We start from the raw sequence: 19,370 nt of genomic DNA on the forward strand, positions 1-19,370 counted from the left end.
AGTTTAAAACTGAAGGAACAGCTTAGACAACTGAAGACAGAGTGTGGTTTTACATGTGCACGTTTTATTTGGGTTTACTTGTCAGTGTACAGCGACACCCTGGCTTACAGATGCAAGGGACATCCCTCATTCACATACCCTAGGGGAGTCCTGCAAGATCTCCACATTTTAAAAGGTAAAGCTTTCCCCATCATTGCAACAAACTGGGCCAAGTTTAAGGCTGAAGTACAAAACAAGAAAAACAATGGAGTACATAATTTACAAACACTATAACAAAGGTAATGTATGCCCACTGTGAGGGCAGAGTGGTAGACGCTTCTGGAACGACTAAAAGAAGAAATGTACATTGAAGTCCTCTCAGGGAAAGCTCCACCCCTGTAAGACAGCTACCTCCCTTTCCAGTTTCCGCATCCTGAGTCAATGCGCCAAACAGAGCAGAAGCCATGCTGATGTCATCTTGTTTGAGAGGTTTGGGTTGGTCGTTTGAATCCTACTGCATGGCCATTAATGGTGGCAACAGTTCTGTTTAGAAGCACTTTCTGTGGACAATGGAAGGGCCAGACTCATCGTACTCCTGCTTGCTGATCCACATCTGCTGGAAGGTAGACAGGGAGGCCAGGATGGAGCCACCAATCCAGACAGAGTATTTGCGCTCAGGGGGAGCAATGATCTGCAAGAGAAGAGACATGTTAGCTTACATTAAATCATTGCATGCAAAGATGCAACTACAGACAAAGCAAAAGTGTATTACCTTGATCTTCATGGTGGAAGGAGCAAGGGAAGTGATCTCTTTCTGCATACGGTCAGCAATGCCAGGGTACATGGTGGTACCTCCAGACAGCACAGTGTTGGCATACAGGTCCTTACGAATGTCCACATCACACTTCATGATTGAGTTGAAGGTGGTCTCATGGATACCGCAAGATTCCATACCTGCATGAAGTAAAGCGTTTTTAGCCATTGGGAATTCAGTGACACAGAGGTTAACACAAGAGCCTTGCATTTTAATGCACAGCATGAAACTCACCTAGGAAGGATGGCTGGAAAAGAGCCTCAGGGCAACGGAAACGCTCATTGCCAATGGTGATGACCTGCCCGTCAGGGAGCTCATAGCTCTTCTCCAGAGAGGAAGAGGAGGCGGCGGTTCCCATCTCCTGCTCAAAGTCCAGGGCCACATAGCACAGCTTCTCCTTGATGTCACGGACAATTTCTCTCTCGGCCGTGGTGGTGAAGCTGTAGCCACGCTCGGTCAGGATCTTCATCAGGTAGTCTGTCAGATCACGACCAGCCAGATCCAGACGCAGGATTGCATGGGGAAGAGCATAACCCTCGTAGATGGGTACAGTGTGGGTCACACCATCACCGGAGTCCATCACAATACCAGTAGTACGACCAGAAGCATACAGGGAGAGCACAGCCTGGATGGCCACATACATGGCAGGAGTGTTGAAGGTCTCAAACATGATCTGTAGAAACAAAACAAAATTTAGAGTCAAATATTTCACTTTAAGTTAACAATCCATATCTAAACCAAACGGCATTGCATGGTTAAGGTAGCAAACCCTCCTTTGCACACCATGCTAAGACCTCTCAAACTCAAGGCAGTGTTAGAAAAATTTAAGTTAGGGAAGCAACCATGCAGGAAATAACATTTCAAAAGAGGAATGAACCTTTTGAACCTCCTATCAGGAGATCATGGCAGAGGACAGAAAGCCTGAGGGGAAGTGGATAGAAAGGAAGTGAACAAAAGAAAAGAGCAGTACGATTCAGATTAATACTTGATCAAGACAAACCTGGGTCATCTTCTCCCTGTTGGCTTTGGGATTGAGGGGAGCCTCTGTCAGCAGGACAGGGTGCTCCTCAGGGGCAACACGCAGCTCGTTGTAGAAAGTGTGGTGCCAGATCTTCTCCATATCATCCCAGTTGGTCACAATACCGTGCTCAATAGGATACTTAAGGGTCAGGATACCTCTCTTGCTTTGAGCCTCATCTCCCACATAGGAGTCCTTCTGTCCCATGCCAACCATCACTCCCTGGAGGAAAGAAGATTTTATATATCAAGCATCATCCCAGAGACCGATGAGGAAACCAAAAGGAATCTAGGAACTTAAAATTTGTTTCAAAGGGATGCAGGTGGAAAGGTCAAAATTCAGAAAATGACAACTATCACTGCACTGACAGTATTGGATACTTCGTTTGAATAGAGATAAACTAGGACTTAAAAGTAAATAATTGAAGCTGTAAAAGTGACTCACAGAATTAAAACATTTAACTAAACTGGTGACAGTTTTTTGGTAAAGCTAAAAACTTTACTTTTACAATTGATATTCCCCAAAAGACACCTCTACCCGTGTCTTTAAAAACGTATTGCATTGACTTTAAGATAAAATATTTGAGATGGGAAGTAAACCACTAATAAACCATTAATGCCGTGATGACAATTTTAGTTTCTACATACCTGATGCCTGGGTCTGCCAACAATGGAGGGGAAAACAGCACGAGGGGCATCATCTCCAGCAAAACCGGCTTTGCACATACCGGAGCCGTTATCAACGACCAGGGCAGCGATTTCCTCATCCATGGCTGTAAAAGAGGAGAAATGTTACAATGACAATCGGCTGCATCTCTTGTAGGTGATGTCTTAAGCATTTAACGACTGGCCAGTAGGCGGCGCAAAGGCACAGGGATGAAACCAAGCGATTTGAGACAAAGGAAGTGGTCAGGCAGTCTCACTATTGCCTTATATGGCAATATGTTAGAGCAGCTCAATGCCGCCGATTCAGCGCGTGGAATCAGACCAACGGACTACTCCCAGTTTCAAAGGCCGAGATAAGCGCTTTACCAGACGACCACCATTGTGATCATGATACTTGCAAAATAACGTGTCAAAAGGATATGACAGGCATTTTAGCACATAGCTACTGCGGTCCCATTTGACGATTGTGAATGACAGGCGTGTGAAATGCAGTTTTAGCTAAACGGTTTACAAAAAATAGATTTTTAAACCTCTAGAACGGATCAACCGACTCTGATGGAAGATGCCGGGTTATGTGTTGCAATAGCCACACCCACCATTCACACTGCAAAGTGCGGACACTGCAGCTAATGACACTAATGTTACTCAAATCCACATGTAATTGCATTAAAGCACTTTACTGGCAGAAGCTAGGATTAAGCCCCTCTGATTTCAGAAAGAAGGTTTAAAAAGTTAGATCCGTCCAGTCATGAAAGCTAAAATGCTATCGATTGAATTACGGAGATAAAGGAAAAAAAGGCACTTATTTGTAGTCTTGAAATTAGACCTAACGTTATACAGTTATAGTAAATTACACGGTTTACTCATTTAATTAAAACTCAAGCCACTCATTAACATGCAAATCAATGAAACTTCAGCAATAATAAACCAGCCTCCAAACCAGCGCCATTAGTAATATTAAAATAATACTAAACACCATTTAATACTGATATAAAGCGATTCTCACCTGTGTATTAGTAGGTTATTGTGAACAACGGGTGTGAAGATCTCCTCAGCGTGCACTGAAAACTCACAATACTGTGTGTGAGGTGGGTCATTCTTTTATACCCGGCGCAGCGGCCGGCTCCTTCCATATAAGGTAAACTTTCGGCATCGAGAGATCTGATTGGCCAGCCGTCGTCCACTTGGCGAGTTTCAAGCTAGTTGCTTGAAATTCAAGTTCTGCATTGAAATAATGTATGGCAGGGCTAATCGGACAGAAGAAATTATTTGAAACAAAAGTCACGATAGGTAATTTTAATACCACATAGCCATATATATTACAAAGCAAAGACTATTTTCATAATCTGACATGAATGGGACGCAATCACAATACCTTGGGATTCAGTGTAGAATGCTGTACTACGTAGGTTGTGGCTTTTTACTTTTAAATACATTATACATAGCGACTGAATAGTTAACTTTAAATTTATTTAAATTAGCCTGTAATCAGCTTACAGAAATGTCAGGACATATAACACTGGAAGCCTACGACATACTGTCCTTGTTTTAATATTTTAATTATTATAGATTGTTTGTATTTAATGCCATTGCACTATAGATGTCTATGGTGTAGCAGCTTATATGGGAGTCATCATTATTGCAAAACAGAGGAGACACTATTGTATCATATCTGAGCGGCTTACTTTCCAATTATGTATGTATGCATTATATATATATATATATATATATATATATATATATATATATATATATATATATATATATATATATATTCAAAGCGATTCATTCAGGATTAGCTCATAAGAAGCTTTTTGTTCAGTTTCTATTAGATGAACTACGTGGGCGTGGCTCCCATTTAAAGTACATATATTTCTCATGACCATTGTAAGATCAACTGTAAATTAACATCAAAATATACTAATCTGTCACCGTTGCACTGTTTCACGTAACGTTAGTCAGAGGCCAATTTTATGCACAACGCTTAGTATCAGTTTGTCTTAAATGTAATGCTGTGAATGTAAAACTGCAGGCAGTGTATGCTTCAGGAGTAACGTTAATTCAGAAATGAATGAAATGTTGGGGGTTTCTTGTTTGGACCAGCGTCTCCTCTATTCATCGTTGCTCAGAAGTATGTAAGGTCAAATAGTTTTGAAATATTTTAGGTTATCGGGTTGTCTGCAATGCAGGGGATACAAAACAATGGCATGCTGCTCCCTTGAACCGGACACTTCCTGTCAACCCGGCTTTTGCGTATTACGTCATAGCCGATTACGTTTCACGCTGTTGCATTTAGACCAATATTTGGAGTGCACATATATTACATGCTTTGTTACTTAAATTCTTTATATAATATATTGATATATTTAATAGAATGTGTCTTACATGTTTCCTAAATATTAAATGCGTCAATTTTGATGCCCAAATCTCCCTGGGTAGGCTATCTTCAACAGTTTAAGTAAAAATGTGATAACTTGGTATTGGCCCCAAATGTCATCAAGAAAGAAATTGAAATGCCAGTAAAAAAAACAATGAAAGTTTGTTATACTGTTATATACTATCACTTTATATACATGGATTATTATTTAACTGTTCATATTTTATTAGTTTATTTTATTGCCTAAGTAATAATCCCTGTACTGCCTTCAATGTGGGCAATTTTAGACGCATGGCAACACGTCTTGACTGGGGGTGCTCTGCATTTCTTCTCTTATCAGTGTGGACCTGACAACCAAAGACAACCAAACTGTGTCTTTTATGTTAATGAACCATTCAGGAGCTAGTTATATTGAAGCATCAGAGTGTCACCACAGTACAGTGTAGTGTGTGATTTATCTAGTGACAAGAGATTGCTGGAATGATCCTTTTAACAGCAGTGACACCCAGTACAACTGCCCACCCCAAACAAACATGTGCTTAGGCGTGCAATGGTATTAATATTGAATTTTGACAATGTACCGGTTCCATAAAGAATAGATAAGCCTAGACACAAAGGTGAATGAGTCATCATTACAACCTATTGCCACATCTTTTTTCACAAAGTGCTTCCTAATGTATGCAATAGGAACAGCCTTCATTGTCTCCAGGGTGTGTGAGTATCAGCTTGATGTGCGGGTGTGGGGGTCTATGACTCCACCAGTTAGTATCATGTACGAGTATATGATGGTGTTTTCAAGATGGTGTATCAGTTTTAAAATCCACATTGTTTCTCTCAGCAGCAAAATACTGAAGCCCTTAGAATGATTCAAACTGAAAGAGGAAGAGGAAGAGAGATAGACAACTTAAAGTCTTACACCCACAGCCCATTGTGACAATTCTGAGAGGAAGTCGCAGGAGCCTGTATCAGAAAAGAAATATAAAGTAAGCCAAGCTTCATTTAGGCCATTCTTGGAAATTAAGTCTAGAGCATGAACTGTGTGGTTAGCTTGTAAAGGGTGATTGTTCAGTCATTTATTAGTTTAAGCAGCTGTTTTGACATATGGGCATGTTTATTTATGTTTATACATATACGTATCAACCAGAAATTAAACATTTTCTTCCATAAAGCTATACACAGTGTTCAAACATGTTATGTTGCCCAATATAAAGGAAATTAAATGACCTTTGTGTTGTGTCTTGTTTACAGAGAAACTATGTTCAGGGCCCCTTTAAGAGATATTCAGCCAATTTCCTTATAAGGCAATCTCTGGATGTGTCACATGGTATTGTACTTTGGAACGCCAAGGCAAAGTCACATGACTCTTTAAAGCGGAAATTAGAAAGAGTGATTGAGAATCTGCTTTTCTTTCTCCTTTCATTGTATTTATTCAGTAGGATTCTACTTCCTTTCAAAGCATTATTGTCTCTTTACTGTATATAACATAGGAGACTAGAAATACACAATAAGATTACATACAAAAACACTATAAATGGCCTACTGACTGTCTCCACCTATCAGACCTAAAGTACCCTATATGGAAACATTGACAGGTAACACACGCTCATGCAAAGATCTGATGAGATCTACTGGTGGATGCTGCTCAAGCAATGGGAACAGGTAGACTCCTAATATGGAAATATAACCAAAAATGACTAAGGTTGAAAGAAAGGAACTAAGCATGATTGGTCTTTTGAATAAGGTACACCACACATGCCATGATGTAACCCTGATGTTTGTTTACCGCAGGTACAGACCTTTGCGATGTGTTTTCCGTGTATGGCAATGGGTCAGTCCTGCTTAATCCTAAGAGCAGTTCAAAGCTCAGTGCTTTGCATTTAGTTGAGATATGTGATAGAAGCCAACATTATATTGCCTAATTAGGCTACTACTGTAACAACAAGGTAAGGAACTTTTATATAATGCATCACAATTTATACTCCAAATAAGTTCTGATTGTACACACTAAAAAAGGAATAGAGGATGGTTGCTCAAGTGGCTGTCATTTCAGGAATGTGTATGTGTCAGAACATGCATAAACGCAGGAACATAAAAAAAAAGATTCAATTTACTTTTCAATTGGCTGCAAACATGAATGCAATCATGTGTTTCTCCATTTTAGCACTTGAAAAAAATTAAAAAAAGAATTTAATGAAAATGAAAAATTAAATGTAAGTAGGTTTAATTTCTGTTTTGTATACTGTTTATTTCGCAGAACAGCTTATTTATATAATGTATATAATAACCTAATTAAAAGTAAATTATTATCATTTGTATAATATTTAATATAACATGTTTTCATCATATTTAGAATTATATAATTATTTTAATTTCCCTTCCAACACTGTTCTTTTGAGCTTTCTATTCATCAAAGAATCCTGAAAAAGTTGATCACTGTTTTCAATAGTAATAAGAGATGTTTCTTAAGCACCAATTCAGCATATTAGAATAATTTCTGAAAGATTGTGTAACAGTGAAGACTGGATTAATTGAAAAGTTATTTTAAATGGTAATAATATTTCATAATACTACAAAGAGCTGAATTTCAACACGCACAATATAATCTGCAGAGAGATCTGTTGAGTCTGAGTACCACTTATAGATCATGCAAGATTTTATGCAAGGATATGTAATACTTTCATGACAGAATGGGTTTGGTTTCAAGGTTTCAAGATACCTTGATGTAATGATAAAATCTCCATATTCATCGGGAAGAAGGAGGCGGGAACCGGCGCACAATCAAAATGAAACTTTAATAATCTCAAAATAAACAAAACGCATCAGCCCCTCACGGATGACTGATGCGCACAAATAAAAAGCAAAACATAATCTAATGCCCAGGCCTGGTCCTCTCTCGTCCTTCCCTATCGTCGCTCCAGTTTTATATCCTTCCATCTCCTACGTGGGACTCGAGACCGGCGGTGGGGCGCAGGTGTCGCTGATTTCCCAATCATTCCGCCAGCCTCACTCCTTGTTCCCACGTCCCTCGGCCCCGCCCCACTCGCCACACTTGACTTTTTGGAATACCTGCTTTATCATGGGAATAAATCCCCAACAGACAAAATGAGAAAGGAGCAGTCCAGATGTTGCCATGTTTTTGACTGATTCGGAGATACAAAATATGTTGTTTGAGCTGATTGGCCAACAAAATAGTCTTAACTTCAAAGTGAGAAGAATGCCACATTGTACATCAACATTTCAGAATATATATTCTACTTATTTTTGAGTTAACTGGGCAGAAAGAAAAAACTAAATCTAGCTTGCAGCATTAGGATGCTATTTTCACATAATGGTTTCATTAGTTGGGTTTGACAGATTAACCTCATTAAATCCAGAGATTTGCACATTGTGCAAAATTATGCTACTTCATAGCACACAGTGATTATGGGTGTATCTCCATCATGCTGATTTTGAACTGACAGAACTGGCTGGAAGCCTGGAAGCAGGTCAACAATGTGTAACCCTGGGCCACATCAGAGTTCAGTCATTAAGACCGTAAATGAAGCTTGTTTAATTAGCTTCTTATATGAACGTAACCTAAACATAACCGTTTTTAGTCTATGTTTGCAAATTTTGTAAATAGAATTTGAAATCTGAAATCAACTACATCTACATTTGTCTGTGTAAAAAATAACTGATGTGAATAATAAATTATCCCTGATGCAATCAATAATTATACCTCTTGATGTGTGCATTTGCAAAAAAGAAATGGAGAGAATACAAGTGAGAGATTTAATTTCCATCAAACAGTCAGCAGAACATACAGGACAAAATCAATATCCTGTCCTTTACAAGAGGAAGAGGAAAGATGCTGTTTGCCCTGAAAATAACCTAAGCAAGTTCCTGCTTCCTTCAACATTTCCTTATATATAACTGTTTTACTTGAACTTTTTTGATGCTATAACATGTATATATATATATATATATATATATATATATATATATATATATATATATATATATATATATATGATTTATATTTAGATGGAAGATTTACATGTAGGATTCACAGTTATATTTAGGATTTGGATTTAACATTTACACTTAACATTTAAATTTAGATTTAACCTTTAAATATAACATTCAGAATTGAATATTTAACATTTAGATTTAAACAGAAGATTTCGATATTCGAAATTGAAGATTTAGATAAAACATTTAGATTTAGCTTTGTTATTTTATTTTGATATAATAATAAAAATAAGTGAACATTTATTTAGGTAAATCTTGAAAAATGTATTTGTTTTGGTTAAAATCTGCCGAATTTTACCAGTTTTTCTTACACATCTTATTTTACCAAAGGCGCACCATAGTTCAAATGCTGGGATTAGTTTTTACACCAGAGTCACACCCCTATTCTTTCTGAGAAAGACCTATAGGGTTTACTGACAGCAGAGAGTTACAACTTTGGTTTAACATCACATTTGAACAATGGTGCCTTTTATAAATTGTCACTTTAGTAGGGCATTACATAGAGCACATGATGAGCGCCCCCTTCTGGCCCTCCTCCTGCTGCAACCTTTTCTCATCAGATACTGACCAAGCTTAAGCGCTCAGAGGGAAGCAGGTCGATATCTGTTGCAGAAGGTCTCTTCACAATTTCATTCACCCCAATACATTTTACAGTTTTAAAATTAAATAATAATAATTTTAAAAGGTCACACCTTACAAGCAGACTCATAATCCATTGCTGTCTTTTAAATTTTGCTCATCTTAGCATAAGCTGGTTGGACAAATAGGACCTTGAGGAAGACACTTGTTAATTTTCCTAAATTAATGAAATATAAACTGTTATACTTATAACCATGTATACACACTCTCCACAAAGCCCCTATTTTACAAAAAAGAATGCAGTCAGGAGATGGTGTGATGCAATGAGTGGTTTCCACATTTATACACATTTAAAATGCATGAAAATAAATATTTTCTATCCCTTTGTTTATCACTCTTGAAATAACCTGTACACTAAATAATATAACCCTCATACTTACATTACAATAGCAGTCTATTTATTTAGTGGTCCAAGTTGAAGTCACAGCGCTTGGTCACGTGTCGCACCAGAACCGTTTTCGTAATCGAAACTTAGAAATTGCTCACGGTTCCGGTTCTTTTTTAAAAAAAAAAAAAAAACAGAACCGGTTCTGAATAAGAATAACCGGTTGTGAATAAAGAACCGGTTCTTGGTTCCCAACCGTATTTGAATATCTATGGTGTGTTATTTGATATATAACATTTAAATGTAATATATATTAATTAAATGTGCATTGCAACTTCATCATTACAAATGTGTAATTACAAATGAGTTAATTTCAATTTATCACAAATGCTTTTTGTAACCAATAGACTGTACACTTTAACCATATTTCAAAGCCAATACAATTAGCCTACTTAAGTCGTGGGTCAAAAAAAAAAAAAAAATAAATAAAAAAAATCCTAGGTTAAATTAGTTGCATTTAATATAACTTTTAACTATAATAGATTTTCATTCTAATGTAAATGAAAAGCATTATAGCCTAAGTGTAATTAATTACAGTGCTTTATGCATTATGTGCATCAGTCATTATACACTGTGTGAGCGCATTATTTTCCCACTTTCTTTTACTAGGCTAGTACTGTAGCTTATATTCATTCCATAATGACACATAAAAGTGTAGGCTACTTCTTTCCACAAGTGAAGGCACTTTTAATTTAGGATCACTTTTTCTACTCTTCCCATAGCAACAGCAAAGAGATGACGTGGGAAGCTGTTCAAACACTTAATATTTTACTAGAGTAAATCACATGGTGCAAACGGCTATCCAGTAGATGGTTCTTAGTGTGGATTGAAATATCAAGACATCTAAGAAGTTCACATACAGCTTACATATCAGGATCACACACACACACACACACACACACACACACGTTTTCTCCCTCTCTCTCTCTCACGAGTTCTCTCTCACGCGCCATCGTTCATCACTCGTCACACCCACCCCTCGGAACCGCTGCTCACCGATCCTTACCGAACCGTAACACCCAAACAGCTCTAGCATGTCTTCGGAAGGATTAGGCGAGACATTGGTGATTCGGCTCGGGCTGATAAACGCCGATAACAAATATCTGACAGCGGAGACGTTTGGTTTTAAAATCAACGCCTCCGCGAGTTCCATGAAGAAGAAGCAGGTGTGGACCCTGGAGCAGTCCGGAGACCACGTAGACTCCAGTGCCGTGTTCATCAAAAGTCACCTGGGTCGCTACCTCGCCACCGATAAGGACGGCAATGTGACCGCGGACAGCGAGCAGCCCGGCCCGGATTGTCGGTTCCTCGTGATCGCCCACGATGACGGGCGGTGGTCCCTGCAGTCCGAGCCCCACTCGCGCTACCTGGGCGGGTCCGAGGACCGGATTGCGTGCTTTGCGCAAAGCATTTCGCCTGCGGAGAAATGGAACGTGCACCTGGCCGTCCATCCTCAGGTGAACGTGTACAGCATCGCGCGTAAACGGTATGCGCACCTGTGCACCAAGAGGAACGAGCTCGCCGTGGACCGCGACGTGCCGTGGGGTGTGGACTCGCTGCTCACGCTCGTGTACCTGGACCACCGGTATCATCTGCAGACCGCCGACAATCGCTTTCTCACGTACAGCGGTGCCCTGACAGCCAAACCGGACACGGGCACTGGTTTCACGCTGGAATTCCGCGCGGGGAAGGTGGCTTTCCGGGACGCCACTGGAAAATACATCGCGCCCACGGGCCCTACCGGGACTATGAAGTCTGGCAAGAGCTCGCGCATCGGGAAAGATGAGCTGTTTGTCCTCGAGCAAAGTCACGGGCAAGTGGTGCTTACCGCCAGCAACGAGAGAAACATCTCCATGCGCCAGGGTGAGATGTGACTGCAGCACGCTGATTAATCAATTATAGCCTACTATTAATAACGTATACACCTTATTTGGTCGAACATAAGTGAGTTTTAAAGGGTTAGTTTACATTAATAATAATAAATACACAGGGAACGTAAAGATGAAAATAGAACATGTGGAGCCAAATAAAAACCCAGGGAACGAACTAATGCAAGGAAACAGAAATACGGAGAAAACTGTAAAAATGGAACTGTTCCAAAACCTATGGAACAGAACATAACCTAGGCCAATTTGGATCTGAGTTTTTGTCTTACACCCATCACTGTGAAAATGTTTTGTCAGGTAACCTAAACTATTCTTCACATGGTAACATGTAAATTAATAGGTTTTATACAAGTCTACTGTATGTCTCCCAGTTTGTGTGCTGAAATCACAGTCTGATTGAATCATTTTATTTTAGGAGTTGATTTATCAGCCAATCAGGATGAGGAGTCTGATCAGGAGGTATTTCAAATGGAGATGGACAGGGAGACAAAGTGCTGTGCCTTCCGATCTTGTAATGGGAAGTACTGGAGTCTGACCCCAAGTGGGGCCATCCAATGCTCTGCCTCCACTAAGTAAGAACAATTAAATATACTTAACTAAGTGCAGAAAATGTTACATGGACACAATACACACAAGGTAGTAATTAATAAAGGCAATAGGGAATGCAAATATGAAAGCTTGTCTTTTTTTACATTTTTTTGCATGGTCATGTGTTTACTCAAGTTGTTAATTATAACTTGTAGTATATACATAGACTAAAGTACACAAGCTTTTAATTGTGCTCAATAAGAACAGATATGTAGGCTACATTACTAAATCAAAGTAGATTATTTTTCATGTAGATTTTTAAGAAACTGACTGTTTTTCCCAGATCACCCAGTTGTTTCTTTGAGCTTGAGTGGAAAGGGTCAAAAGTTGCACTGAAGGCCAGTAATGGTAAATACCTGGCAGCCAAGAAGAACGGACAGCTGGCGGCTGCTGTGGACTCTGCAGGTTTGTGTCTCAATGGCATTATAGAATTTTTATCATGCATTGGTAAATTAATAGGACTATGCATATTATTCACAGCATATAGAATAGAATACAATAAAATAGAATATATTTTAATTCCCATTTGTGGGAAATTCATCTTGGCCAGTTCACAACATTAAACTCACATAGCAAAGTACTTAACATACAACATATATAATAGGTTATGTACAGCATGTTTAGCTGGCGAAGTTTTGTTTAACAGGTGAGCAAGAGGAGTTTGTGTTGAAACTCATCAACAGGCCGTTGATAGTGCTGCGTGGGGAACACGGTTTCATTGGGTGCCGCAAACAAGGAACCGGAACACTTGATTCCAGCCGCTCATCCTATGATGTCTTCCAGTTAGAGCACAACAACAACGCTTACAGCCTGAGAGGTCAGTTATTGTGCTACTATGACTCATGTAGATTTACTGACAGTTGGTAGGATTTTTATTTAGGGCAATAATATCCCCAAATTCTGTTTTATCTTCTTTTTTCTTTTTGTTTTGTTTTATGTTTTTTCTGGAGTCCATTAAAATTTTCACCTTTTTTGGGGGAATTTAATTTTCATTCTTAAATTACAGTTTGGTATTCAAAAAGCATTTCTAAATCACTGAAATCAAATTTTAAATGTTCAAATTTACATTTTTTTTCCTGGATTTCATTTTAATGTTTAAATTAAGATTTAGTGCTCAAGAAAGCATACATAATTGAAATCATGAATCTTTATTTAACAACAATTTATTTAAAGTTTACATTTGAAATTAAATTTTTAGAGCCTAATAATTTTTGTTTTTTCCAAAATTCTGTGATTTCTTTTTTTTTTCTTTTTTCTTGATTTCGTTTTAATAGTTTTAACATTTTAATAATCAAAAAGCTCATCTAATTGGTGAAATCTTTTTATTTTTTATAATAATAGACAGGGATCTAAGAATTTTTTTCTTCTGAAATTCTGTGTTGTTTGTTACTTACTCTGACCGTAATTTCTCTTGTCAGACTCAGTGGGGAAATATTGGACTGTAGAGGCAGACGGCTCTGTGATCAGCAGTAGCAGCACACCTGTATATTTCCACTTTGAGTTCTGTGATTATAATAAAGTGGCCATTAAGACAAAGGAGGGCAAGTATCTTAAGGGAGACCATGCTGGGGTGCTCAAGGCCAATGGTCAGGGCATTGCTGAGGCAACATTGTGGGAATACTGAGAAACATTCATGAATCTACACACAAACATGTGTGTTCTGTAAACCTATACATAAGCATAACACATTCTCTACAGCATAAGCACAAGATGATAACATACAGTCTATATCACATAATACACTGAAATAGCTTAAAATAATCTATAATGGATCAAGACAAAAACTACTCTGAAGGTAAAAGTAAACAAATGCAAAAATTTTCACAAAGCAGTTATCACAATGCACAAATTAACTTAAACAGAAAAACGTATTAAATGTAACCAATAGTTCAGCTAAAAATATGAATTCTGTCAATTCTGAAACCTGAAAGACTTTCTGTCTTCTGTGGAGCATAAAATGAAATATTTTGAAGAACATGGGGGCAAACAACACTTTAGATTTTTGTTGAATGGACAAAAAAACACTTGAACATTTTTAATCTTAGAAATGTTTTACATTTTTCCTTTGTGTTCTATAGAAAAAAAAAACAGGTTTGGAATGCCAGAATAAATTATGACAGAATTTGGGTAAATTATCCCTTGAAGAGAAGCACAGATTGATGGTACACTTAATAATAATAATAATTTTTAGTTTTTAGTTTTATTGTCACACAAGCTGTTGATGATCTTTGCTCAGTGATTAAGATAATGGTAACACTTCACAATAAGATTTAATTTGTTAACTAGTGAACATGAACAACACTTCTACAGTATTTATTAATCTTAGTTAATCTTTCAATATTTACTAATACATTTTTAAATCAAAATGTATTTGTCAACATTATTAATGCACTCTGAACTAACATGAACAATGAAGAACTGTACTTTTTAACAACTTTTTATATATATATATGTATGTATATGATCTTGGACAGAAAAAAAAACAGTCTTTTAAGTGTCAATTTAAAAAAAAAAAAGAGATGATACATCATCCGAGAGCTGAATAAATAAACTTTTCATTGATATATGGTTTGTTAGGATCAGACAGTATTTATCCGAGATAAAACTATTTGAAAATCTGGAATCTCAGGGTGCAAAAATATTAAAATACTGAGAAAATCACCTTTGAAGTTGTCGAAATTAAGTTCTTATATTACTAATCAAAAATTAAGTTTTGGAATATTTACGGTAGGAAATTTACAAAATATCTTCATGGAACATATTCTTTACTTAATATCCTAATGATTTTTAGCGTAAAAGAAAAATCGATAATTTTGACCAACACATTGTTTTTTGACTATTTCTAAAAATATACCCCAGCGACTTAAGACTTGTTTTGAGGTCCAGGGTCACATATTGCTCACTGTTAGTTTTTGTTAGTAAATACATTATCAAATGTTAATAAATACAACCATAATATGAAGTTTTACCAAGATAACTGATTAATTGGATGAAATTCTGTCATGAAAACAAATACATTGCCCAATTTAATATTGCACATAATGTAGGCTCATTCAATTCACTAATTGCCTCTCAGATGGTTTCCTGGCCTTATTTCTCTTCATTTAATAGTTGTCTCTAGGTAATTCAGAATCTAAATGTGCTATTAGACAATGGTCAATCATTTGCTCTTGCAAAATGGGCATACAGTCGTGTCTCATAAGCTGAGCCTTCAGCCATGGGGTTTGTTCCTTCTTCCAAAAACATTTTTAGAGGAAACTGGCTTCTGTAATCAGGCCATGTTTTAAATAGCTGCACCGTGGCTCAGAGAATACTGGAGAAATATCCTTGTTCACATCAGGGACATTAAAGGGGTCATATGATCCGATTTCAAGTTTTCCTTTCCCCTTGGAGTGTTACAAGCTCTTGGTGCATAAAGAAGATCTGTAAAGTTGCAAAGAATAAAAAGTCTCAAATCCAAAGAGATATTCTTTATCAAAGTTAATATTTCCTTACACACAAATACACACACACACACAAAATGAGTCAAAAGAAAATCATCTATTTGATAAAAATTTATACTTTGTGGCCATTTTGGGTTACATGACTTTTATTCGGCATTTTTCTGACTACAGGAACAAGTGTTTTTTTTAATATAGCTCTTATTGTTGATAACATGTTGATTTGCACTTTTTCGGCTAAAGCTTTTTCATGTGAATGTGTTCAAAGAAAAAGACAAAGTGTTTGTGCCTTCCGTATAGTGGGACAAGATCTCTTAAGGTGTGAAAATTATTTTTTTGAACTTCATTTTTATTCTCATTGTGTGCCATTTGCAACTGGACCTGACAATGAAATAAATATAAAATGTTGGAAAGTAAATACTTAAAGATTGTGCAAATGTGAGTTGTACTTTTCTCAATCTTATGTGCATCTGTTCCTGTTTTCCTTCGAATTCTCTCCACCTCAAACTTGGAGGGTTTCCCAAAAAATATGCGCTGACAGTGGGGCTGAATGAAACTCAAGAAGACTGCACTACACACACGGTCACTCTCTCAAACACACACAAGGATTTACTAATATCTAACAGATGGGAATATTCTATTCTATGTGGCAATAACAAAGAAATGTCTGCAGCTGCTGTCTGCAGCTTATAGAGACAGTAACAAATGGAGGTCAAATGATATGACAGATTTCACTTACATCTGTGTTATAGATAAACAAAGATGAGCTGAGAATGCATTTTCCCCAACATGAAAAAATCCAGTAAACATGCCTTGCATGGTTTATGTGTGTGAGCTCAGTCTACAGCAAAAAAAAGCCTTATTGTTACTATGTTCAAATATATTATTCAAACTACATCCAAACATACAGTAGTGTGTTTTATTAATGCGAGGGCAGCGGAAGACGTGGAGAAACACGCAGAATGTAAGCAGGTCATGACTCAGAGCGGTGCTGCCGCCTAGTGGTTAAATTACTTCTTACAAAAAAACGTCTATACTATTGAATCACTTTCGCTCACTCATAGGCTGTACATTTTAATGTTGATGTAGTTATAAAACATCTAAATAAAAATATATGTCAAATGTATTTAAAATATAATTAACTGTTTAGTTAAACAGACCGAAATCTACGATCTTATATTTTTTGAAGTAAGTTTCTTCCATGTTCACAAAAAATGTAGAACTTTATTTTCGTTTCATATGTCCCAAAGGCTTTATTCCAGATACTATAAATTTAAATCAACAATCCACTTGTACAAATACAGTGATTTTGCTAGATAAACAATTAGTTAACTTTGTGAATCGTTTATCCGTTTTATCTGCTTATTTAGCAGAAAAACATTTACATACACAATACATTTTAAATACAGATGACTTATTTAAAATTCAGAGAGTATTTAATATTTCCAAAGGTATCAGTGTCATTCCCAGAAAGAAAAATATTATAATTTACATGGATTTAGTGTACAAAAATAAAGATGTTATGAAATTATACTGTGTATGAAAGAATCGGTTATGAAAAAGATGTGCATTATTTCCAGCGATTGTGTGCAAATGTCATACACACCAGTATAATACTCAGAAGCCCCCCACACACTAGTCGATCCCCTGAGACTGCAGACCATCTCTCCTTTAATCCTGACCATAAGAAAGAGATCAAATACAAGATGTAAAAATTTAGGCTTGGTTGTTAAGGTTTCAATTTTATCTTGTTAGTCAAAAATGTCATTGAACAAAAGATCAAAAATTCCTAAAGGCACAGAAGTGCTGATATCGATCAAGGCCTGTAGGCCAAGATGTGTATACATCGAGGGTCTGCTAATTGTCACACCTTTTGCCCAGTGGGTGAAGCTGTAATCTGCTGATTGGTCGGTTTGAATGTCTCACATTTGTGTTGAAGTCACATGGTCAAGGAAGGGGAAAAAGAAGATTCAATATTAATTTTGAAGTGCTACCGATTGCAATACAATATAGTCACTCAATAGCAACGCTCTCCTACATATTTAGCTATTGTAACTGTGCTTATTTCCGTCGTTGGCATATGGCAGTGGGTGCTAATAGACAGTTTTATACCATTGTGCTAATAACGTTTTTAGTCATTTGGCAATCCTACAGCCTGAACCACTATAGGGAAGCCAACGTTACAAAAGCATGTTCCATAACCAGAGCATATTAATTAAGGCAAACATTACTTTAAATAAAAAGTGAAAGTGATATGACATACAGCCAAGTATGGTTACCCGTTCTCAGAATTCATGCTCTGCATTTAACCCATGCAAAGTGCACGCTCCAGGGAGCAGTTGGGGTTTCAGTGGCACCTCAGTTATCGTATTGCCAGCCCGAGACTCAAACCCACAACCTTAGGAGTCAAACTCTCTAACCACTAGGCTACAACTTCCCCTTAAAGAGAAAAAAACAAACCACTACTCAAAAGTGTGAAAACATGTTTGATTTTCCGATAACAACTAATAACCAAAGTTAATTTCATGCAAAATCTGGACACATACATTTCAAACTTAACACTTAACTGCCACTGTCATAAAAAAGATCTTTCTATAAGATTTTTGTTACCTTGTGACTTAATTTTCTGAACACACATTTCTCAAATATAAATTATATTTTAATTATTATTATTATAAAATTTGGAATGATGCTCTCCACTTTTTTTCCCCTTATCAGCAGTGGAATACTGTTTCCTTGGCAACCGCAGATTTCCAGAGAATAAAAGATTCTCCCTCACAGTCAGAGAGCTCATCGGGATATCATCCTACAGAAGGAGACAGACAGTGAGACACAGAGCAAAGAACATTTAAAGAATAAAATCCAGTGAAATGAAACCATGAAAATAATTCTGTTACACAATATTATTTCCTGCATTAACACTTACATGTGTTACACAACAGAGCAGAATATTCCTTTAAATTAAAAAGAAGACATACTAATGACGGTAAAATTCTGTATTCTCACCTGTATGACATAGGCAGAGGTCAGAGGTCACGACCTTGTTGTCAACCAGAAAATCACGAGGATCCTTTCTACGAGTGATCATATCTAACAATTTTCACAAACACACACACACACACAAAAATAAAAGTTTGAAATTGTGTGCAGTTGCCAGCTTTCCATCGTCTGATGATTGTCTTACAATGTTTTGCCACTTCCTGTTGCCCCCATAATTGCATTCAGACCCGGTTTTTATGATCATTGAAACATGAAATAGCAAAACAGTCTCACAAATGCACTGTAAAAATGTTTATTAAAAAAAAACACAAAAAGAGTAAAGACATTAAAGACATTTATAATGTTACCAAAGATTTATATTTCAAATAAATGCCATTATTTTGAACTTTCTATTCATCCCTGAAATAAATAAATAAAAAACTTTTAAAAAAAAATATTAAGCAGAGAGATCCATAATAATAAGAAATGTTTCTGAATATAAATAAATATAGAGCAGTAATTCAACATATTAGAATGATTTCTGAAGGATCATGTGACACTGAAGACTGAAGTAATGATGCTGAAAATA

At 36.9% G+C, this 19,370-nt stretch overlaps 2 protein-coding genes across 2 annotated transcripts; one reads left to right on the plus strand and one right to left on the minus strand.

The window, feature by feature from the left end:
• Nucleotides 1–42: 42 nt before the first annotated feature.
• Nucleotides 43–3,624, minus strand: LOC113092685 (actin, cytoplasmic 1). Its single transcript, XM_026258408.1, has 6 exons — nt 3,483–3,624; nt 2,459–2,583; nt 1,794–2,033; nt 1,028–1,466; nt 752–933; nt 43–670 (listed from the first exon to the last, which is right to left on the minus strand). Exons 2-6 carry the CDS (start codon nt 2,579–2,581, stop codon nt 527–529), a joined length of 1,128 nt encoding a protein of 375 aa, XP_026114193.1. The 5' UTR covers nt 2,582–2,583; nt 3,483–3,624; the 3' UTR covers nt 43–526.
• Nucleotides 3,625–10,493: 6,869 nt separating this feature from the next.
• Nucleotides 10,494–14,780, plus strand: LOC113092620 (fascin-like). The gene is made up of 5 exons (XM_026258317.1): nt 10,494–11,751; nt 12,190–12,346; nt 12,646–12,767; nt 13,009–13,179; nt 13,781–14,780. Exons 1-5 carry the CDS (start codon nt 10,923–10,925, stop codon nt 13,984–13,986), a joined length of 1,485 nt encoding a protein of 494 aa, XP_026114102.1. The 5' UTR covers nt 10,494–10,922; the 3' UTR covers nt 13,987–14,780.
• Nucleotides 14,781–19,370: the final 4,590 nt, after the last annotated feature.

The sequence above is a fragment of the Carassius auratus genome, chromosome 1, assembly GCF_003368295.1.
Source record: "Carassius auratus strain Wakin chromosome 1, ASM336829v1, whole genome shotgun sequence".
Lineage (NCBI taxonomy): Eukaryota > Metazoa > Chordata > Actinopteri > Cypriniformes > Cyprinidae > Carassius > Carassius auratus.